The sequence below is a fragment of the Bathycoccus prasinos genome, assembly GCF_002220235.1.
Source record: "Bathycoccus prasinos genomic : Chromosome_13".
Classification (NCBI taxonomy): domain Eukaryota; kingdom Viridiplantae; phylum Chlorophyta; class Mamiellophyceae; order Mamiellales; family Bathycoccaceae; genus Bathycoccus; species Bathycoccus prasinos.
In genome coordinates, this window is record NC_023996.1 from 1 (window position 1) to 22,436 (window position 22,436).

General features: G+C 48.9%; 7 protein-coding genes across 7 annotated transcripts; 3 read left to right on the forward strand and 4 right to left on the reverse strand.

Moving 5' to 3' along the window:
- Nucleotides 1-41: 41 nt before the first annotated feature.
- Bathy13g00010 (unnamed protein product) lies at nucleotides 42-5,443 on the reverse strand (the record flags this gene model as incomplete). Its single annotated transcript, XM_007509581.1, has 2 exons — nucleotides 42-129; nucleotides 162-5,443. 2 exons carry the CDS (start codon nucleotides 5,441-5,443, stop codon nucleotides 42-44), a joined length of 5,370 nt encoding a protein of 1,789 aa, XP_007509643.1.
- Nucleotides 5,444-6,132: 689 nt separating this feature from the next.
- Bathy13g00020 (predicted protein) lies at nucleotides 6,133-9,740 on the forward strand (the record flags this gene model as incomplete). The annotated part of the gene is made up of 2 exons (XM_007509434.1): nucleotides 6,133-9,326; nucleotides 9,377-9,740. The coding sequence occupies 2 exons, from the start codon at nucleotides 6,133-6,135 to the stop codon at nucleotides 9,738-9,740; spliced, it is 3,558 nt and encodes a 1,185-aa protein (XP_007509496.1).
- A 344-nt stretch (nucleotides 9,741-10,084) lies between these two features.
- On the reverse strand, nucleotides 10,085-10,706 carry Bathy13g00030 (unknown protein; the record flags this gene model as incomplete). Its single annotated transcript, XM_007509354.1, has 2 exons — nucleotides 10,085-10,441; nucleotides 10,527-10,706. 2 exons carry the CDS (start codon nucleotides 10,704-10,706, stop codon nucleotides 10,085-10,087), a joined length of 537 nt encoding a protein of 178 aa, XP_007509416.1.
- A 55-nt stretch (nucleotides 10,707-10,761) lies between these two features.
- Nucleotides 10,762-11,871, forward strand: Bathy13g00040 (unknown protein; the record flags this gene model as incomplete). The annotated part of the gene is made up of 1 exon (XM_007509392.1): nucleotides 10,762-11,871. One exon carries the CDS (start codon nucleotides 10,762-10,764, stop codon nucleotides 11,869-11,871), a length of 1,110 nt encoding a protein of 369 aa, XP_007509454.1.
- A 251-nt stretch (nucleotides 11,872-12,122) lies between these two features.
- Nucleotides 12,123-14,756, reverse strand: Bathy13g00050 (glycoside hydrolase family 47 protein; the record flags this gene model as incomplete). Its single annotated transcript, XM_007509544.1, has 1 exon — nucleotides 12,123-14,756. The coding sequence occupies one exon, from the start codon at nucleotides 14,754-14,756 to the stop codon at nucleotides 12,123-12,125; it is 2,634 nt and encodes an 877-aa protein (XP_007509606.1).
- A 333-nt stretch (nucleotides 14,757-15,089) lies between these two features.
- On the forward strand, nucleotides 15,090-15,776 carry Bathy13g00060 (30S ribosomal protein S18; the record flags this gene model as incomplete). The annotated part of the gene is made up of 1 exon (XM_007509406.1): nucleotides 15,090-15,776. The coding sequence occupies one exon, from the start codon at nucleotides 15,090-15,092 to the stop codon at nucleotides 15,774-15,776; it is 687 nt and encodes a 228-aa protein (XP_007509468.1).
- Nucleotides 15,777-15,891: 115 nt separating this feature from the next.
- On the reverse strand, nucleotides 15,892-22,230 carry Bathy13g00070 (predicted protein; the record flags this gene model as incomplete). Its single annotated transcript, XM_007509468.1, has 1 exon — nucleotides 15,892-22,230. The coding sequence occupies one exon, from the start codon at nucleotides 22,228-22,230 to the stop codon at nucleotides 15,892-15,894; it is 6,339 nt and encodes a 2,112-aa protein (XP_007509530.1).
- Between the last annotated feature and the right edge of the window lie 206 nt (nucleotides 22,231-22,436).

Genomic DNA, 22,436 nt, shown 5'->3' on the forward strand with positions numbered 1-22,436 from the left:
CTTGGTTGAACGCAGAAGCGTAATGAAACATATATTCCATACTAGTCACTTTCTCTGTATTCCAACCCCCAATGTCTTGGTTGAACGCAGAAGCGGAACGAAACATTCCATTCATATTCGTCACTTCCCCTGTGTTCCAATTCCCAATGTCTTGGTTGAACAAAGATGCGCCTTTAAACATAAAAGTCATAGTGGCCACCGAAGACGTGTCCCAACGCGATACGTCGCCGTCGAATTGAGCATAACCTTCAAACGTACTGCTCATGTCGGTCACCGAACTCGTATCCCAGTTTGGCATCGTGCCGTAATTATTACCAGATGCCCAAGCAGTGCACTCCCCAGTAACCGGAGCTTCGGCCAAACACGCATCCACAAATGTATGCCAACTCGCGTCAGGAATTGGTGCGAACGCTCCGCACACGCAATGAAAAGTTGCTGTCCCACACGGTCCAGTAGCAAATGGAAAGAACTGAAGATTGTTGTTCACGTTGCCACTGTGGAAAGTGCAGCCACCAGTGCGGCCGCTGTCGGTATCACCGTATCCATTGGCCGGCTGATCGGCTGCAAACCCCTTCGAAGCGTCGCCGGACAATGCGCGTCCGGCGATGCGGCACTGGTTCAGATTTAGGATGGTCACGTAACCTTCCGACTCGCACGTGTTTTGAGCAAGGATATAATATTGATCGTAATTTGGAATCGCACACGAACTCGCTGGTCCGGTGTCGGCGTTGGTGCACTTAAATTTCGCTTGAAACGCAGTCGCGCCGGAAAACATAGAACTTTGCGCCGACGTCGCTGCGGATCCAGTCCACGAAGAAATGTCGTGGTTGAACGTAGAAGCTTGATAAAACATATATTGCATATTAGTCACTTTTTCTGTGTTCCAACTCCCAATGTCTTGGTTGAACGCAGAAGCGTAAGAAAACATATATTGCATAGTAGTCACTCGCGCTGTGTTCCAATTCCCAATGTCTTGGTTGAAGGAAGTAGCTTCATAAAACATATCCTTCATATTAGTCACTTTCCCGGTGTCCCACTTCGAAATGTCGCCGTCGAATAAAGTTTTAGCGCCAAAGCCTTGAAAAACAGCACCATCTATAATATATCCATTCATATCCGTCACCAAACTCGTATCCCAATTCGGCATCGTGCCGTAATTATTACCAGAAGCCCAATCCGTGCACTCGCCGGTTTTCGGTGCTTCTTCTAAACACACAAAAACGAAATCGTGCCAACTCGCCGACGGTATTGGAGTTAGAGGAGGCGGCGGAGGAGGAGGAGGAGGAGAGGGAGAAGGCGGCGGACTCGGCGGTGGCAGCGGACTTGGAGGCGGCGGGCTCGGCGCGACCCAATCCGAGCGAATCGTTTTACATGTCGCAGGATCTACATGCACAGACAAGGTTGTGCACGTGTACTTGGCGTTAAACGCAGTCGCACTATAAAAAATAAATAAAAACGTTGTCACTTTCGAAGTATTCCAATCGCCAATGTAGTGATTGAACGAAGAAGCGGAACGAAGCATTTGCTCCATAGTAGTCACTTGCGCTGTGTTCCAACCCCCAATGTCTTGGTTGAACGCAGAAGCGGAAGAAAACATATATCTCATATCAGTCACTTGCGATGTATTCCAACTCCCAATGTCGTGGTTGAACGCAGAAGCCTCATTAAACATATATCTCATATCAGTCACTTGCGCTGTGTTCCAACTCCCAATGTCTTGGTTGAACGCTGAATGGTATTGAAACATAGCTCTCATAGTCGTCACTTTTTCTGTGTTCCAACTCCCAATGTTTTGGTTGAACGCAGAAGCGGAATAAAACATATATTCCATACTAGTCACTTGCGCCGTGTTCCAACTCCCAATGTTTTGGTTGAACGCAGAAGCTTCAGATAACATTCCATACATAGTAGTCACTTTCTCTGTGTTCCAATCCCCAATGTCTTGGTTGAACGCAGAAGCGGAAGAAAACATAGATATCATAGATGTTGCCGACGCGGTGTTCCATTTCGAAATGTTGCCGATGAACTGACTCGCGCCTTTGAATGCGCTCGCAAAATTCGTCACGGCGGAAACATCCCATTCCAACACAGAGCCGTATTCTGAATCCGTACAATTACCATTCACCGAATCTGTTTCCAAACATGCCTTCATAGCATCCGAGAATACAGCATCCGTCAATGGTAAAAGTGGTGGCGGTGGACTCGGAGGAGGCGGAGGCGAAGGTGCGTCCCACTCGGTGCGAACACTTTTGCACTCTGTCGGTTTTATCGAAAACGAAGTGGAACTCGCGCACTCGTACTTCGCTTGGAACGCCGTCGCCGACTCAAAGATAGAATCGTACAAAGTCAGCAAAGTCGTGTTCCAATCACCGATGTACTGATTAAACGCAGAAGCGGAAAAAAACATTTGATGCATATTCTCCACGCTCGAAACGTCCCAGCTCCCGATGTTTGAGTTGAACAAAGAAGCTCCAGAAAACGTCCCGTTCATCGATAGCGCAGAAGTTGTCTTCCACTTGGATAAATCGCCGTTAAACGTCGCTCGACCCTTGAACGCGTCGTCAAAGTCCGTTACGCTTGAGACGTCCCAGCCAGAAATGACGCCGTATTGCGAATGCTCGCAATTACCGTCTTCCGGAGCCGTTGCGAGACAAGCTGCAATTGAAGAATGGAAAACTTCATCCGAAAGCGACGGGTATTGGTAATCCGAACGAACCTTAGTACATGTCGCAGGATCTACATGCACAGACAAGGTTGTGCACGTGTACTTGGCGTTAAACGCAGTCGCACTATAAAAAATAAATAAAAACGTTGTCACTTTCGAAGTATTCCAATCGCCAATGTAGTGATTGAACGAAGAAGCGGAACGAAGCATTTGCTCCATAGTAGTCACTTGCGCTGTGTTCCAACCCCCAATGTCTTGGTTGAACGCAGAAGCGGAAGAAAACATATATCTCATATCAGTCACTTGCGATGTATTCCAACTCCCAATGTCGTGGTTGAACGCAGAAGCCTCATTAAACATATATCTCATATCAGTCACTTGCGCTGTGTTCCAACTCCCAATGTCTTGGTTGAACGCTGAATGGTATTGAAACATAGCTCTCATAGTCGTCACTTTTTCTGTGTTCCAACTCCCAATGTTTTGGTTGAACGCAGAAGCGGAATAAAACATATATTCCATACTAGTCACTTGCGCCGTGTTCCAACTCCCAATGTTTTGGTTGAACGCAGAAGCTTCAGAAAACATTCCATACATAGTAGTCACTTTCTCTGTGTTCCAATCCCCAATGTCTTGGTTGAACGCAGAAGCGGAAGAAAACATAGATATCATAGATGTTGCCGACGCGGTGTTCCATTTCGAAATGTTGCCGATGAACTGACTCGCGCCTTTGAATGCGCTCGCAAAATTCGTCACGTCTTGGACGAACCATTCCGTAATCGTGCCGTATTCTAAATCTGGGCAGTTTCCGTATTTTGGATCCACACCGAGACACGCCAAAATGGCATCTGAGAATGCCGCATCTGTCAGAGGCGGCAACGGCGGCGGACTCGGCGGCGGTGGTGGCAAAGGCGGTGGGCTCGGTGGGCTCGGCGGCGGAGGCGGACTCGGCGGCGGAGGCAAAGGCGGCAAAAAATTTTGCACAATTTTCACCCACGTATCGCTCGACTCGGTAAACGTGCCGTTCTCGTCGACTTCGTCGCCAACGTCTGGACGCGCGAGAGGGAAATATCTGCCCTCGCCAGGATGATCAACATCTGCGTTCCAAATACCTCTTACTGGAAGTATCTTCTCATCCCCGGTGTTTCGGAAATATATAACGCTCTTCCTCCACGCGTCGTCGTTCAAATTCGTAGGATCGATTTCGAGAGAGGCAGGGGAAAGAAATTCGTTTAATCCTGACGTGCCGTGGGAAAATCCAGTCGGTGGCCCCGTAGCGCCACCGACTAAAGCGAGACCGCTCCCCCAACGCGTGTAATTGACGTCGTTAAATCCGCGCGCCGCTTGGTAGTCGTACTCGTAATTCCAACCAACCGAACGTTTTCCCCAGGATACAAATCTTTGACGCACGTCCACGGCTTGATCCAACAACTTATCGATCCAGTTCTCGTCTTGCGCAAACTCAAAGTTCCCAGAATAAGCCGTACCGTCTTCCCGAGACGGATCGCCTTTTCCCAAAGCGCTCCATGGACGCGCGCGCGAGAATTTATTCTTCGCGTATTTGACTTGAATCCAAGGTCCTTCGTCCTCGATTCCAGACGCCGACCCGTCGTAATCGACGTATGCAATTTGTGCGGCTCCTGAATAGTCTTCCGGTAGTAACTCGTACCATCCATTGACTTTCGGCATGAACCTTTGATTAAGTTCTTTTGTACCAGCCGGTTGCAATATCTCAGTTTGCACCGGCGGCGGCGACGGAGGACTCGGCGGTTCAGGTGGCGGAAGCGGCGCCTCGGCCAGTCCCGAAGGTGAAACGGGTTCGGTCGGTTTTGGTGGCGGCGATGCGGTCGGTTCCGGCGGCGGACTCGGCGCGCTCGGCGGCGGACTCGGCGCGACCCAGTCGGTAGAAACGTCCGCGCACGAAGATAAATCTTCAGGCGCGTCGGTGTACTTTGCGCACAAATATTTACTTTTAAACGCAACCGCGTTTCGAAACATTTCGTCTTTCGTCGTCGCCGATTTTGATTTCCACTTTGACACGTCTCCGTTAAATGCCACCGCGTTTTCAAACATTCCGTCGAAACTCTTAGCGCTCGACGTGTTCCATCTCGACAAGTCCGCGTTGAATTCTTCTCGATTCGTAAACGCTCGCGTAAAATTTGAAACTTTACCGACGTCCCAATCGCCGATGCGTTCACCGTAATGTAAAGCCTCGCACGCGCCGTCTTTTCGGTGTTCTCCGTTGTTCATCGTCAAACAATTCTCAATAGCCGTGTGAAAGTTTTCATCGGTCAACGTGTGGTGGCCTTCCAACTCCTCCACAATCGCCGTCATCTCTTCGATTTCATTCTCCAAACGCTTTATTTCCTTCAAAGCGTCCTTTTTGTTACCCATAATCACAGATCCTCCAACTTTGACTTCACCTTCGAAATACAGATTCCTCCCTACGTTCAAATTACCTTTGACTCTGATAACTTTCACGTCAACGTGCATTTCCTTTCCGTCTCGGCTTACGCGAACGTGCCCGTCCACGTATCGCTTCGCTTGCGACATCTTCGCAGCAATTTCACCACCAGTAGCTCTCCTCAGCGGAGATCTTCGCAAGGTTTCGTCGTGGCAAATCGGCAATCCGTACTCGTCTCGATCTTTATCTTGCCAAGACTCTTCTTTCTCTTTCGTTTTGCCCTCATCTTTTTCGAGTGCGTGCTCCGCCGAGACAAAACTGAACGACAAGAAGAAGAACGAGAAGAATAACACAACGATGAGCGTCGAAAGCTTCATCGTGATCGCTCTTCTGCGGGTGCTTGTTTAGAGTATCTATTTGTCCGTCCCGTTCTTTCGCACTTTGATTGCGTTGAGAGGAGGAGCAATCGCACGAACAGAAAAGAAGAACGTTTTTTAAAAGGGTGACGCGTTTAACCTTGTTTGTTGAAATCGTTCACAAAATTGTCTTCTCTGCTTTTTCGTCGATAACGGGAGAAGAAGTATACAGAACACCGTGTTGAGAAGGAGATCGAACGATTGAAGGAAAGATAGAGTGAGAAAAGAGAGTGTTTCAACGCGTGCGTTTAGTAGGCTCTCTTGATCAAATCAAATAATTATGGCGGAGTCACACAGCCGAAAAAAAATATATTATGTAACCTGCCGGAGGATTTTCTCAGGCAAGGGTCGGGTCCTGCCTGCTCGCTCTGATGAAGCGTTCGCGTGTAATTCATTTTTCATTTTTTCGAAAACGCGAGAAGGATGAGGGAGAGAAATCGGAAAGACGCGTCAATATTGTTAGTATGAATTTATACGCAACGTACCAAACACGCTGCCACCGTCGTCGTCGTCGTCGTCGTCGTCGTCTTCGCCGCGGCCGCCGCCGCCTTATTATACCTTTGTTTTCTTTTTACATCGTATTCTTTCTTCTGGGTCGTTGTGCCGTGCCATTTTCAGATGCACAAAGAACGATTCAAAACGACGACGTTATGTCGACAGCGCGCGAGAAGAGGAAACGAGATTCTATTCGGCGAGAAACTGTTCTCGGAGACAAAGAATTAGACGGCAGTTTGAATCAAGGCGCCAGAACAATCGAAGAGAGACGTGTGAGTGGTGGGATTGGATTTCGAGTTTTTTTTGCGTCAGGAGATACTTTCACACAGAAAAAGGAGATGAAAGATAGGAAGAGCGATTTTGCTGGAGTTCGTGCCGATTCAGAAACAACGAACAGAAACCGAACAAGAAAATGGTCGCGTTTGTTGAGTGTCGGCGACGACGTCGTCGACGACTCCCCGTCGTTCTTTTCAAAAAAAAATGAAGAACGCAAGAAACAAAGATACGCGCGATTAAAGCAAAAGAACAGCTTCAGATGGACGAACGCGGAAATTCAAGACGACGAAGCGAGAGAGTTTATCGTTGTCTATAATGGCACGCACGGACGCAGGTCGATTGAAGTAGCGCTGAAAGAAGCGGCGAGATCAACGTGTAAAGGCGAAGAGGATTCGTACGTCTTAAAACGCATGCCTCCTAATTCATTTTCCGTACTTGGAACCCCGTGCGCGGCGTCTCATCTCACCTCGTCGTTAAGCGACGATCGAATCGTGGGCGTAGTTTTAATTACGCCATCGTTGAAGATACGGAAAACTGCGGCACACTTAGCAAAACTAGCAGAAAATATGAAGCGGCTTTCCCAAAATAGACGACGCACAATGAAGGCATACACTCGAAGTGAAGAGAATAAGATATTAAGCGAGTTTGAAACAAATCGAAAAGGACATCTTGCTCTCTACGTCACTTTAGTTTCTGGAGATGCATTTTTTTCAGAAGAAGAAGAGGAGGAGGAGGAGGAGGAGGAGGAAAAAGACGCATTAGCTTTCTCGACAGCCGCGAAATATAAATTTAGCCGCGATTTGGGAGTTTCTCCCGCTCTCGTTAAAGTCACCTCGAAAAACTCGCTGAAGATGCATGTGAGCGATTTCATCGCTACGGGTGATATCGTTCGTTATTTGTCGCAGCAAGCGGCCGTTTCAAGCGTCTCGGTTCAGAAACGTCCGGTACTACACAACGTATACGCGAGAGTTGTTGTGCAGCATGGGATTTTTGATTTGACGACGAGCTCTTCGGACTCGGCTTCGTTGATGGCGTCACCGCTTTGGAACGCTGGTATTAGGGGTGAAAATCAGGTGGTAGGCGTGGGAGATACGGGTGTATCGATTGGTAGTTGCTACATCAGTGAGCAAGAAAAGTTAGCGATGTACCGCTCTTCCCTTGGTGATTCCGTGGATGGTGACGGACACGGATCGCACGTCGTTGGTACCATTGCCGGAGAATCAAACATAACGGGATTCATTGACGATGGTATGGCGCCACGAGCACGGATTGCTTTCACGGATATCGAAAACTCCGCGCTCGGGTATTTGACACTCGGAGATAGTATGGGAGACGATTACTACGCGTACGCGTACGATGTGAACGCTCGAATACACTCAGACTCGTGGGGAGCTAGCGAGCAATACGGAACCTACAGCACTTGGGAACAAGAGATGGACTCCTTCATATACGAGAAAAATGATTTCTTACCGCTTCAAGCCGCAGGAAATGATGGTCTGTATTTTTATGAAGGATTTGGTGTCGGTTCTCCGGCGGGCGCGAAGAACATTTTGTCTGTCGGAGCTTCGCTTTCTCCCAGACACTTGTTCTATGAAAATATAGAGTATTATCATAATTACTACGCCCAAGGTGTGATTGTGACCGTCGATGATAAAAATTACGAACACTATCGCGGTGCGGGCGTTTTGTGGCGCTATGGTATAAATCAGGTTTCTGATTCGCGCTTCACGAGCGTCCAATCGGTACCAGTCGCCGAAGCGACGTTTACGTATCCGCCGCATCCGCCGTCGCCACCACCATCGCCACCACCGCCACCGTCGCCTTCCGATCCCTCACCACCACCGTCGCCCCCTCCGTTGCCACCACCCTATGCAGGAACTCCGTCATCTCCGCCGTCACCTCCACCGCCAACGCCACCACCTCTGTATTCTTACGACCCGCCGTGTCGAGATTATCTGGACGTAGCATCTGCAGCGACTCTAGCTGGAAAACTTGCTTTGATAGCGATGGAAAATAACATAATCACGTGTAACTCGGCGTATAAAGCGAAGCAGGCCCAAGACGTGGGAGCCATCGCCGTGATTCTATATTTTGTTGAAAATTATCCGTATCTCTTTCCTACGGACAAGAGTTGGTACAATTTACCGCGAGGATCTATAACAGATTTAACGATTCCAGTAGTATTTACAAGCTTTAAAGATGCTTATTTCCTATCCACGATTTCTGGGAGCGTAAGTTTCACCGCGTTTACGTACGATGGCGACGCACCGGAAGAGCACATGGCGTACTTTTCATCACCCGGCCCAACGTATCCGGATTATCGCATCAAGCCAGATGTATCTGCACCTGGTACCTTTATTCGAAGCGCGTCAAAGGTTACCGAGTGCGATTCGAGCGATGATTCAAGTTCTACGACGATTTTATCTGGGACATCGATGGCAACGCCGGTAGTTGCTGGATCGGTCGCTTTAGTTCGTCAATATCTACAAGACGGCTTTACAAACGGAGGAGTTGTTGCAAACACAACTATATCTAATCCTTCGGCGGCATTACTTCGAGCGGTTATTATCAACGGAGCGCAAAGTATGAGAGGTATGGATATAGAGTCTGGATTTCCTTTGGAACAAGCTCCATCGTTCAAGCAAGGCTGGGGACGTGTTGATTTAATCAAGAGTCTGAGAGTAGAAGGAAATGACGACTCGCCGCCAACTTTTTACGCGCGCGAGAGTGTGCTGACAGACAATGATGAAACCGTCGTTCCGTCCTACGAGGGCGCGTGCGTTGAAGTGACAAACTCTGCTCTTCAAGAAGATATATGGGCTCTTACTTTCACGCTCGCGTGGTCTGACCCTAGCGACGACGTAACAACAGGATCGATTTTAAACAACGATTTGGATTTGCAGCTCTATAAGTGGAACTACGATACCGGAACGAGTCAATTCGTAGCGCCGCTCATCGGTAACGATCGAACAAACAACGTGGAGAAAATCGTTTGGAGTAATCCAGAAGTTGGGGAAAGATACTTTGTTCGAGTATCGCGATACGGAGAGCTTCTAACAAAAGGAGTTCAAAAGTATGCACTCGTTGGTACTGGAGACTTTTCTATTATTTCTGCATCCGAAGACGAGCTCGAGCAATGTTTGACACCTTCTCCTCCAAGCCCACCGCCGCCAACACCGCCACCTTCTCCCCCTCCGTCTCCACCGCCTCCGAATCCTCCTCCTTCTCCGCCACCAAGACCACCGCCGAATCCGCCCCCGTTACCTCCGCCAAATCCACCTCCTTCGCCACCTCCTTCGCTACCGCCGAATCCGCCCCCGTCGCCTCCGCCGAGTCCACCATTGCCTCCTCCTTCTCCGCCGCCGTCGCCTCCTCCAAGCTCCCCACCTTCTCCTCCTCCGACGCCTCCGCCTGCGCCACCGCCAAGACCTCCGCCTTCTCCTCCGCCTTCTCCTCCACCGTTACCTCCACCATTGCCTCCTCCTAGCCCACCACCATTGCCACCTCCTTCTCCGCCTCCTAGCCCCTCTCCTTCTCCTCCGCCGTTACCTCCCCCATCCCCTCCACCGTCTCCTCCTCCGTCACCACCACCATCACCTCCCCCAAGTCCTCCACCGTCTCCTCCTCCTTCCCCTCCACCGTCACCACCACCGTCACCACCACCCGTTCCTCCGCCCTCTCCGCCGCCGCCGTCGCCGCCACCGTCGCCTCCAGCCGCGCCGTGTTCAGATCCAAGTACGCCGGCGTGTCCGCCGCCACCGCCGAATCCATCACCACCACCTTTTCCGCCTCCCTTGCCACCGCTTCCATCGCCCCCTCCGAAACCGCCGCCTAGACCTCCTCCTCCTTCACCTCCATCGCCGAGTCCGCCACCTTTGCCCCCGCCGTCGCCTCCTCCTTCTCCTCCGCCTGCACCTTCGCCGAGCCCGCCACCGAGCCCGCCACCGAGTCCTTCCCCCTCGCCTCCTCCTTCGCCTTTTCCATCACCACCTCCAAATCCACCACCTCCAAGTCCACCACCGCCTTCGCCGCCTCCTTCGCCACCGCCGAATCCACCTCCGTTTCCTCCTCCCTCCCCGCCTCCTTCGCCGCCACCTCCTTCGCCGCCGCCGTCTCCTCCTCCTTCACCTCCACCTTCCCCTCCTCCACCTTCGCCACCGCTCCCTTCACCGCCGCCGTTGCCACCTCCTATACCTCCTCCATCGCCACTTCCACCTTCACCACCGCCCCCTTTGCCATCTCCACCAAGTCCTCCCCCTTTCTCGCCTCCCACGCCACCTCCAAAACCTTCTCCACCTTCTCCACCGCCTTCTCCGCCGCCGTTACTACCACCGATTCCACCCCCGTTACCGCCACCGAGTCCCCCTCCACCGCCGCCCATCGCCCAGTGGCCGCCGAGCCCGCCGCCTCCTTTTCCGCCGCCCCCACCTGAACCGATTACGTCCAGAGCCATATTTCCGGGATACCTCCAATATTGCTCCGTATTTCTCGACTACGACAACGACGAGATGTTGAAAGACACCGAAAACGACGACTTCGAACCATCAGACATAACAGATTCTCTCGGCGGCTTTACGTTGAACATAATCGCTCGCGACTCAGCTAAGCTACCCAAAGTAATCATAAAAACAGATTCCAATGAAGGTTGCGTAGATTCCTTCACGAATGCAAAACCTGGCATGCTCACGCTTCGGGCTCCTATGGATGCGAGTGTTATCACTCCATTGACAACAGTAGCGATCGAAATTGCGAGTGTTTATTTGATCACGGTCGAAAGAGCCGCAGAGCTCATTTTGGAATCCATAGGTTTAGCCGAGGAAAGTATCGACTCGGATTTAATATTCAAAATCGATCCCTTTCAAAAGCTCGTCATCGATGGCGACGATTCAATAGCAACGGTTGCGTACGCCTCGGTTAACGTGGCAAATGCTATTTCTATGATTTCTTCTTTATTGTATGGCGCCGGGACCTCGAGCAAAGCAGAAGCAGAAGCGGCGACTCTTTTGGCGTTTGCAAAACGTATCGGTGACACGAACCTCGTGTTACGCAAAAAGAGAAGAATACTTTTAAAAAAGTATACGAAGAGATTGAACGTGAGTGATTCGTCCGATATTAGCTCGATCATATCTTCGGCCGTATCCGTCGTTTCCCGGACGAGTCCGGATGTTCGCGTGGATACTGCTGCGAAGAATGCTGTCGCCCAAGCGTCTGCATCAGCCTCGTCGTATTTGCTCTCCACGAATACAACTTCAGAATCTTACAGCGGCGAAGCTATTTCAAAAATTTGCGCGGCGGCAGTCAAAGTTTTGCAAGATCCAGAGCTTTTGGAAGCCATCTTCGATTTAGGCAGAGATGCCGAAACGATGGAGGAGTCGACTTTGATACGGGATTTGCAGAGTAGCGCGACAATGTCGGCGAAGTACGAAACGGCAAAAGCGAGCGTATCGGTCGTCATTCCGCAATATCCATCGCCTCCGTCTCCTCCCCCTCATCCCCCCCCTCCTTTGACGATTCCGATGACCCTTACAAGCAGCGACGCCGTTGCTCCGCCGTTTCCAAAATGGACGATATGGTGGCTCTCGTGCTTAACTCTTACCATCGCTCTCGCAGCGTCGTAGTGATTTGCGTTGTTTTAGTTTTTTTGTTAAAAAAGAAAGAGAGTTGAAAGAACACTCCAACATCACAAATCAAAAATGAATTATTTACGCGCGACGCGTTTCCCTGTCATGCCTCTGTGGTTTTTTTTAAGCGCTTCCTCGAGAGAGAGTTATAGATAGGTGTAGAAGCGCAGGCGTTTAGTGCAAAACTTTTATATAGATCTGTTGTGTAATTATCTAAAGTTTCCATGCCGAAGACGAGTGCTTCTGGTTCAAACGCTATTAAAAACTCTCTCTTTTTCTCTCTCTCTCTCTCTTTCTACGCACTCGCGCAACGACTTTTGACGATGCATAATCGGTAACGGATGACCTTCCGTGTTGAACACGAAACACTCCAAAGGTACTACTATGTCGTCGCTGAAAAGCAGAAAGAGATACTTTAACGTTTCCGAGAGGAAGAAGCTCTCTTGTTTCCCTTTCTTCCTCCCCGGTGGATTTTCCAAGACGCTGGCGAGACTGGCGTACCCCCCGGTATCTACTCGAGAGTAACGTTCCCAGTTTTGCCACATTCTCCATCCTTGACGACGGAAAGATTCGTCTTTCGTGACTCTGTGAAGTACAAACAAAGATTCAACAGTTTCTGGCCGAAGAATTGAGTGCGCGTCATTCGCGCTGACGCATAAATCTCCGCCGAAACACTTCACGACGTTATTACCGTCTTCGTCAAACTTTGCAATTTCAGGGTGTAACCCGAGCGGCATTCTCTCGTACATGGCCACGCACGTTCGCATGAGCTCTTTAGCGAGGGCTAAGTGTGAAGATTCGTTTTTATCGAGACGCAATAAATCCACTTTTGCGCGGAATTCTTCCTTCTCTTCTTCGCTCGCCGCGCTCGAGCCAAATTCCTTTCCGACGCCGTGCAAATGTCCGAGCGCCAAAATTCCTGGTAAAAAACACACCAAATGATCCATTTTCTTTTCAAATCTCGAGCCGTGAGAGGACGGATATGCCATCTCGCCGACATATATCAAACCACTGGTATTTTGTAAGTGATTCTGCGTTCTTTGAACGAGGCGTAAAAATATTCCGTCCATCGCTCGGACGTACTCTTTTTCCCCTCCTTTTGGTTTCCCGCGGTGGATCCAGCTTTTCAACAAGTACTCGTAGTAAGAATCCCCATTTGCTCCGAGCTTCACCATGCCGTGCGCATTTAAGTGTTCCACTCCAATTTTATCAGGAAGCAACCCGTAATCAGCGCCTGAAGCTAATTTATGGACCGCCTCGTTCGCTCTTCTCACGTAATCGCCGTACTTCGTAAATCCTCTTTTTCTTTTCTCCGTCTCGTCTAAAACTACTTCCGTCAGGGTTGCTTCTAAACACTCCCACTCTAAAGTTAACGTCGTCGCTTGAGCGAGACCGTTCGTACCTATTTCGTCGTCGTGCGATTTACCCGTGCTAAAATCAACATCAGTTCTGGGAATACCCGTCGGGGTGTTGAAAGCAACTTTCAACTTATCCGCGAGCTCTCGAGCTTTTTCCAGAAAATAGAAATTCGTAGTAAAATCGTCTCCTTTATTATCCGTCGTCGTGGTCGCTTCTATTTTGCTACTTTTTTGTTCTAAATGGTGCGCCGCTAGAAACCCGCCCATTATCCGAATGGTCGATTCAAAAACAGAACTTCTACCGGCGGAAGTAAAGATCGGTTTACCTGATTTTACAAATTCTTTTACAAATTCAAACTCTTCGTCCAAGCCTACGAGAGCGAAAGTATCAACCGCGTCGATGGCAGTCAGCGCCACGTGAAACCACTCCAACCCATGGCCGGATAGCGGATCAAGCTCATCTGCTGGAAATACTTTCATGTATCCGTCGTATGCCCATTTTAGTGTCGTTGCAATCGCCGAACGCTTCTCTGCGAGCGAGACAAAATTGTACGCGTCGTTGACGTCGACGTCACCATTTTTTCGCTCGCTCAGTTCAACCATTCGTTGCGGCGATAACAGAGTGATCCTCTCCGTCGGCAAAAGTGAAAATTTTTCCTTTTTCTCATGCGCTGGTTCGATGCGTTCTTGTTTCGTTTCTCCGTCTTCTTTACTCACCCCTTTTTGTTCTTGTTCTTCTTGTTCTTCTTGTTCTTCTTGTTCTTCCTCCTCCTCTTCTACTCTCTCGTCGTCGGCGGCGACGCTATTGTTTTTTTCTCTAGGAAAAATCGCGGAAGAAGAAGAGGAAGAAAAAGACGAGAAATGCGAAGACGCCGACATCGATGCCGACGAAGCGGCCGACGACGTCGCAGTGAGAGATAAAATTCTCGTCGTTTTATACACGTTACCGAGGAAAGCAACCGCGGTAAAGACGAATGCAAAGATCAAAACGTCCCTTTTCCTCCGTCTCCTCTTTTTCTGCAAGAGCTGCCCCGCGTTGTTCTTAAGAAAGCGCTGCATTTTCCCGCCTAAATATTTATTTTCCTCGTCCTCCTCCTCCTCCTTCTCGTCGTCATCGTCGCGATAGTAGTCGCGATAGTAGTCGCGATAGTAGTCGTAGTCTGTTGCGAGCACGTTGGTTTTCTCCGTATTTTGTCTAATCAGTTTTTTATGCTGAAACTGGTTAATAAAATCTTGTTGGTATTGATGGTGTTGTTGTTGTTGTTGTTGGTCTTGTTGATATTGTTGGTATTGATGGTGTTGGTACTGCCGTCGCCTGCTCAGCAAGGAAAAAGAGGAGGAAGAGCGCAACAGAGATTTGCGATGCCCGGCTCCGCGTTCGACGACTTCAGCGTTCTCTTCTGAGAGAAACGCCAGCGTGTTCAAATCTAGATTCGAAAAGTTTCCAGTTCCTCCTCTCTCTGTGTCTTCTTCTTCCTCTTCTTCCTCCTCCTCCTCGTTCTCCTCCTCCTCGTTCAGGTCCATTTTTTTTCCTCCTCCTCCTCCTCCTCCTCCTCCTTCTCTCGTTCTTCTTCCGTTGTCTTCTCGGTAGTCGTATCGCATGCGGACGACGGTGCGCGCGCGCGCGGAAGATGGTGAGAGAGATTTAGAGAGAGAATTAGAGAGAGAGAGAGAGAGAGAGAGAGAGAGAGAGAGAAAAAAACTGAACAAGTCTCGAAGAAGAAGAACAAGTCTCGAAGAAAAAGAACAAGTCTCGAAGAAGAAGAACAAGTCTCGAAGAAGAAGAACAATATATATATGCATATACATATACATATACACACACACACACACACACACACAAATAATTAGGTGACGATGACTTCTCCGTCAGTGCTCCGCGTTTGGCGACATCTTTTTGGGAGCATCACGGGGAGGAGGAGGAGTCTTAGCAGCAGCAGCGGCGGCGGTGGTAGTTTTTCGAGATGCGAAAGCGGCAGATTTACGAGAATTACGGGAGAGAAGAAAGGAGGAGAACGCTCCGTCGCGACGACAGCGACGACGACGACGACGACGACAGCAAAGAGTGAGGAGGGAGTGAGCGATGCTTCCGATGCATCGTCGGTGACTGCGCGGCACCCGACGTCGACGTCGTCGTCGTCGTCGTCGTCGTCGTTCTTGCCACCTCCACCGATAGCACCAACAACGCGAGTGAGCGAAACTCGAGTGTATTATCCAGGCCAAACGTACGATCCGAGCGAACTCGAGGGTTCATTCGCATCCGTGGCACCGTCAGCGAGTCAAAAAACCCGAAGAGTGTTGAAGAAAGGGAAAGATCTAGACGCGTTTGTCGCGCGAGCCATTGACTGGAAAGACGCGAAGATGTTATCGACGCGATTCGTTTCGGAAACTGGGAAAATCGTGCCCCGAAGACAGACAGGTTTGGGCGCAAAAACGCACAGATTGGTAGTAAAGAATATAAAAATTGCTAGAATCATGGGCGTATTGCCATTTACGGATCGATTACCCCAATTTGCGAGAAGGAGAAAGAATCCTTACTCTTAAAGGGAGAGAGAAGGAGAAGCTCTAAAAGAAAATGCAAAAACGAAATACAAAAACAAATGAAAAAAGCAAAGTAGAGATTTTTCGTTTCAATGTTTTCTCTTTATCTCTCTTTTCTCTACTTTCGCTTTTTGATCGTCGAGAGCGCGATCAACTCGGCTTCGGCGTTCCTCGTTTCCTCTATTTGTTTCTCCCTGTGACGGCGATTTGATGACTTCGAACCGTGTTGAGAAAACAACTTTTGGAATTTGAGCGCTTGCTGGATTTTCAAGCTTTTCGATTTGGAACGCAGAAGCACTCGAGTTGCATCAAATACTGATTTTGGAGGAGCACTTCTGTACCGCTTGACCTTTTCGATGGCCTCCTTCCATTTCTTCTCATACTCTTTTTCTGCTTCTCTTCGCTTCGCTTGAAGTTCTCTCACCTTGGCCTTTACTTTTTGTTTATCAAACGTTTCCTTCGTCACGTCCTCCAACGCAATTTCAATATCCTCGGCGAGTTCTTTGATTCGCTTCCAACGAACGGCGGAATTTTCCGAACGCTGCACTAGTGATTTTTGATGACGCAAGTGAATTTCCATGTCATCCCTGACTTCATCCACGCACTTTTGAAGCTTGCGGTACATGTCTAACTTCATCCTTCGGATTTTTTCTCTCTTCTGATTCAACTCTTCGTGAGTGTCTTCAAATTTGGGTTTGTTTTGCAAAAGAGTTGCGACCAATGAAGCAGGTTGATATTTCAGCCCTCCGACGTAGAATGGGTCCTTCTTCATGAACTTCTTCGCCACGTGCGTGACAATCTCGAGATTACCTTCGTAATCGTCTTCCTTAATGTCATCATTTCTGTCCAACATCTCGAGGTAATCTTCTTCATTGCTTGGATGTTGCTTCTCGTGTAATTTGACCCCTGCTTTGAGCAAATCGTGGACGTCTTCAAACCTTGGCCACTCTTTACGAACTGTGGCCATTTTATACTCTGCTAATTTACGTAAATCATTCGGTAGCGTATCTCCAGTAGCTTCAATTTCGTGCAAAATTTCCTTCTCTTCTCCAAAGGCATCACCTAGAATGGCAACAAAAAATTCAAAGAGAATCCATTGAAACATCACCGGGATGAGTCCGCAATAGAAAACTCGGAAGAACAAATCAAATTCATTTCCGACCAATCCCTCCGGCACAAATTCCGTGAATGATGTCGCTCCAATCAAGAGCAAAAACAAAAGTTCAAAAGCGCTCGGCACCGATGACACGCACTCGATGGAGTGACCAAACATCGTATTACCTAAAACTGCCGCCATTGCCATGAAGATGATGTACACAACTAAGAAATGAAGGATATCGACGGTTGATCTTTCGAAAGTCTTGGTGATAATCGCCAGGCGAGGTTGAAACTTCAAGAGCAACAGAAAACGCACGAAGAGCATCAAAAGATTAATGCCAGTGATGAGATTATAGGTAATTTGAAGATTACTCATCGTGTTGATTTCTTCATACATTAGCGACAGATCTTCGTATCCACGCGTATCCTCAGCCAGTTCCCAATTATATTTCGGTCTCGAAGGTAATTTATAACTGGTTCCATTAATGAAGACGCCTCCTTCTATGTCGTTCCCAGTCTGGTTCTTGAAAGGCATCATAAAATGTGCTTTTGGTTCCGTCACAATCTGGTACACATCGTATCGTTTCGACGGCGAGAATCTGTAGGCATAAAGAGCTTGGAATACCCACCATATAATGAACGCTGCCAACTGACAGCACAGATTAATGACTTCAAGAATGTTGGAGTGAATTTTAACGACGTTTTTCTCAAGCTTTTTCAACACCTTAAAATCCGACGAACGAGTTGCAATTATAGAATCTGTGATTAAAGCGTAGGTTGAATAAATCACCCAACACAAGACAATCACTTCCATGGCGAGAAGTAAGGACCCCGAGAATTCATCGTAAATCCCAACAGCGAGAGCTTGAGTATCGCTCGTAATTTCTACGCTTCCACCTTTCGAGTATTCGAAATGCACTCTAGTGTTTGTGAATCTTACAGTCACTGGATTATACGCCGCAATATTCACAATGATTGATTTCGTCATAGAGTCGATGAAATTGCCCTCTCGCATGTACGAAATCATACGATTGGCATGCTTTTTACTCATCATGATGTCAATGTATACAGCAAATCCACTCTTGCCTTTTTTCAAATCACTAGATCGCACGCGAAACCCAGCAGGCACGCCTGAAACGGGAAGCTCTGAGACATTGTAATATTTCTCAATATTCTTCTCCAAATCCACGCCTCCAAAGAGGCTGGACGACCTAGAGAAGATGGGGTCAACTCCAAATGGATCCACGCTCGGTCGATTGAAGTCTCTACAAGACGCTGCCAATGTCGGGAATCTTTTGGAGCACTGGAAACCAGATGCTCGTTCGCTTCGGTACTGCGTGATCAAAACACCACCGATTAGAGTATTTTTGCCGCGAATTTTCCTCTCTGGAACGTAAGTTATCTCCTTCTTCACTACATTCTTGACTTTATACTTCACATTGTAACCAAAATATAGATTTTCGGAGCCATCGCCTGTCGCGCTCTCTTCTTCCACGACAACGTTAGCAACGTCTGTTCCGGAGTACTTCAAATCTCTCAAGAGCCGACGGCCTTTCGATTTCTGTTCTTTGGCGCTCGCGCAACCGCCGTATGTGTAAATGTCTTCTGCCGTGCATCCCAGAGGCACGGGAGGCGGAGACGGCGGCGGCGAAGGCGGAGGAGGTGGTGGTGGCGATGCAGGAAAATCGTCTGGTATGTACGTGAACGTCTTCGTTGCGTTGAAATATACCAAAATTTCTCCTTTGTCGCGCTTGGGGCACGCGCAAGAGTTTGTTTTTTCGCATGAGGCTTCAGCACTGCTCCCATCTCCCGAATTCATCGCGTTCAATGTTGCAAGAGTGGACTCAAGCGCAATCTTCAGCTCAGAAGCTCTTTCTTGAAGCGTTATCAAAGCGTCGTTATTCGAAGTTTGCACGCTAACAGTGGCATTAAGTAATTGAAAAGCTTCACTTGCGTACGCCGTCAACTCTGCATGTTCTTCTAAACTTGCCTCCATCGACGCATCCCAAGCCTTTTCGTTGAAGGTCAGGTAACCTTCAAAATCGATATCATTGTCAATATTCGTTTGTACGCGTCTGACTGAAGTGCTTAGCGCGGAAAGACGAGCTGAGATGCTTTCAACCGTCGCCTTCACGGCAGTCAGTTTGGAAGCTTCCAAATCGACAGTCTTCGTCACGGCAACTTTCGTCGTCGTCACTTCTGGCGATACCGGTACGGACTCGACGCCTGCCGCACTCGAAGCTGCCTCTAGAGACGATCCTAGCGTCCCGCTAGAAGCCGCCGCAGTTAAGGAAGCTTCGATTGCGGATAATGCGCCGTCAATCGCAGAAGCATCACTTTCTTCTTCCAACAAGATGCGGTAGCGTCGACGACGTCTCTTTGCAGTACCAGACGAAGACACCTTCCCGGTAGAAATAGAAATCTCACAGGTGATATAAATTGACCACGTAGTTCTAGAAGATCGCGTAACTTCTGCATCGACAACTGATACATCTGAAGCTTCGAAAGATCCCGCGCCAGCTGCAACGAGCGTTTGTGCAAGACCAGCTTCAATCGCCGCTCGCGCATCGCTTCCTTCTTCTAAATAGTTGCCGGCGGCAACGTTCGCGGAATCTAAGCTGTAATACGGTCCAACGGTGATTGTAGTATTCATCTTACCCAACTCTACAATCTTTACGATGATCTCCACGCTCGCCTCGTTTGCATTAGAATCAGAAGCAGTGTAAGTGTACGAATACGTTCCAGGTATGCAGGAGCCTCGAGTGACGTCGCTTATGCCACACGCTCCGGTGCTCAAATCAACATTCTGCGATGATAAAATCGAACTCGACACGTCTCCGTCTTCCTCATCAATTGCATATATCAAACAGTTCGAGCGATCCGAGTCCGGCGCGCAGGCATTCAAAAAGATTGTGTCGTCAGTCTCGCCATATGTGACTTCGTAAGAAACGTCTCCGAGAAGATAAATCACGGGCGGCGTCACGTCTTCTTGAACAACCGTTTCGGACAACATGAGAAGCACGTCGCATTCCAACTCGCTGCACTGTCTCACACCATCAACAACGCACAAGTTCTGCCCAGTTGGACACGGTTCTGCGATTATAATCGTACGTTTCACGGATACTTGTCTTGGGTACTGCGCATCTTGCTCGAAAACAATGAATTCCATTTCAAACGTAGTACCCGGATTGGCGTTTGGATTGATGGGGCAACCGACAACACCTTTATTCTTGAAGTAATGGGCCGGACAGGCGGGAACGTACTCTAAGCAATCAGAGGGTGGGCAAGAAAGCGTAAATTCTGATATATCAATTGGGTCTGCACCACCAATCTGAGGTTGCATGACTAAAACCCCGGGTTCGCACGGGACATCTGCGGTTGGAATTTGGTCGGTATCGCACTTGTAGTACGGCGTATATTGCTTCAATTGAATGGAAGAGCCAAAACCTTCGTATGTAATCACGCTAGCAATGGGAGGATCCGCAACTTGAGCTTCTTCCTCGGCGTCGAGGATGTTTTGCAGTTCAACATCCTCCAAACAAACGCCATCTACAGAACAGGGAGTATTTATGCACGCGACTTCTCCCGGCGGACACGATGGAATAACAACCAGCTTCCTCGTGACAATCTCGGATTGTAAACCGGAAGAATCGATCGCATAGAATGTGATATCGTACGTATCTGCAACCTGGGTATCAATTCCGCAACCGGAAACTCCTTTCGTAGCGAATTTTAAACCGCACGCAAATATTTTATCCGGACTGTTTGCAGCCGTGATGAGACCGTCGTATTCCCCGACGGCCTCGGCGCCGTCGTCGCAAGATTCTCCGGCAAGCTTTACAGCACCGCAAACTTTGTACACTTCGTATTGATTAATTTCCATTCTTTTCGGTCCAAGAAGCGTAATATTTGGTGGTTCTGGTGCCTTGACAACGATAACTTCTTCTTCTACAACGAGATCCAAACCGCAAATTCCGTTGCGACTGCAGACGACAAGCTGCAATCCTCCCGAATCCTCTCTGGAGCAATAAATTTCTTCGGTAACTCCATCTTCTTGAAGCGTTTCTCTACATGGGTTCAAAATGAACACCTGACGACGCACTTCTGTTGCACTCTTGGGGTTGAACGCATCTAAATCGTCGACGTTGTACTTAATAGTAAATGGACGCGAAACCACCGTGTCGGTTTTCACAAGACCTTTACCTTCACTTCGGACCGACGTCGTGAGATTTCCGTCTTCGTTATCCCAGGCTAAAACTCCAGGGTCAACGTACACATCGAATTGTTCAACGTATGTTCGCATGACAAGAATCGTTTCTAGCTCACCATCTGCGTTGGTTTGCTCAACTTTGCCGAGTTCAGAAGTATAAGCGCCTTCCAAAAGTGTCATTACTGGTGTATACACGTTCTCCGGCGGCACGTACTCTTCCGCGACAAACTTTTCTTCGACGACATCGGCATCATCCGTAGGTGGAATACAATACGCTACTTTCGTATCCGGATCGACCCAGGCGCACACCATCGGGTCTAACTCTGTGCACAACTTTGAAAATTCAGGGCAAGGCGAATTGACCTGAACTGTTCTTTGAGCCGTGCCTTTATTTCCGAGCACGTCCGAGCACTCGTAGGTGATGAGGTAGGGTTCTGCGGATGGAAGATCCGTATTAATACTTTCAACTCCAATGACCGTAATATCTGTGATTGTACCATCCGTATTATCCGTACACGTCGCCCCAGAATCCGTGTACACATCGAGCTGTTCCAATTCCACGTGCGCCAAACCCAGGAGCGTGATCACCGGAGGAATGATATCCGGCGGAGGCGATGGACTCGGTGGCGGTGGTAACGGTGGTGGAATAATGAGAGGCGGTGGCGATGGTGGCGGTGGTGGTGCCGGTAAAGGTGGGTACTCAACGAAGACTTTTAGAGGTGGGAGAGGCGGTGGACTCGGAGCAAAGGGCGGCGGCATGTTCCTCGGCGGCGGGGATAAAATAACCGGCGGCGGAGATGCAAGAACAATCTTTTGAACTTGATAAACACGCACAGCAGTTAATCCAGAATCAGACATGGAATTTTTCAAGGTATCCATAATGGCGATGTTATTGTACGTGAACAAATTCACCGTTGTTTGACTGACACTTCCAAACCAAATGTGTAAAATAGCAGTGAGTTCACAAAAGAGGCTCGTCGAAGACGCCGCTCTCGTCTCCGTCACACGAATGTAATCATCATCGAGACCAAACTTGTCAGAAACTAACGCAGTTAAACTTCGGACGATAGCTTGACGTTTCGTTCTTCGACCGGTAGATCCAGCTTGGTCGATTTCTTCTAATTTTACGCCTGAAATTTCAAAGATCATTTTATAAATCGTTGAATCGTCGCCCGCTGGCGCGAGCGGCGGCAAATTTGGTGGCGGCGAAGGAGGGGGTTTAGGAGGAGGAAATGGCGGAGGTGCCGGTGGCGGCGAAGGAGGAGGCTTCGGTGGTGGTAATGGAGGTGGTTTTGGTGGTGGCGAAGGAGGAGGGGTGTCGCCGAGAGACTAACTAGATAGGCGAGTGTCTTAGG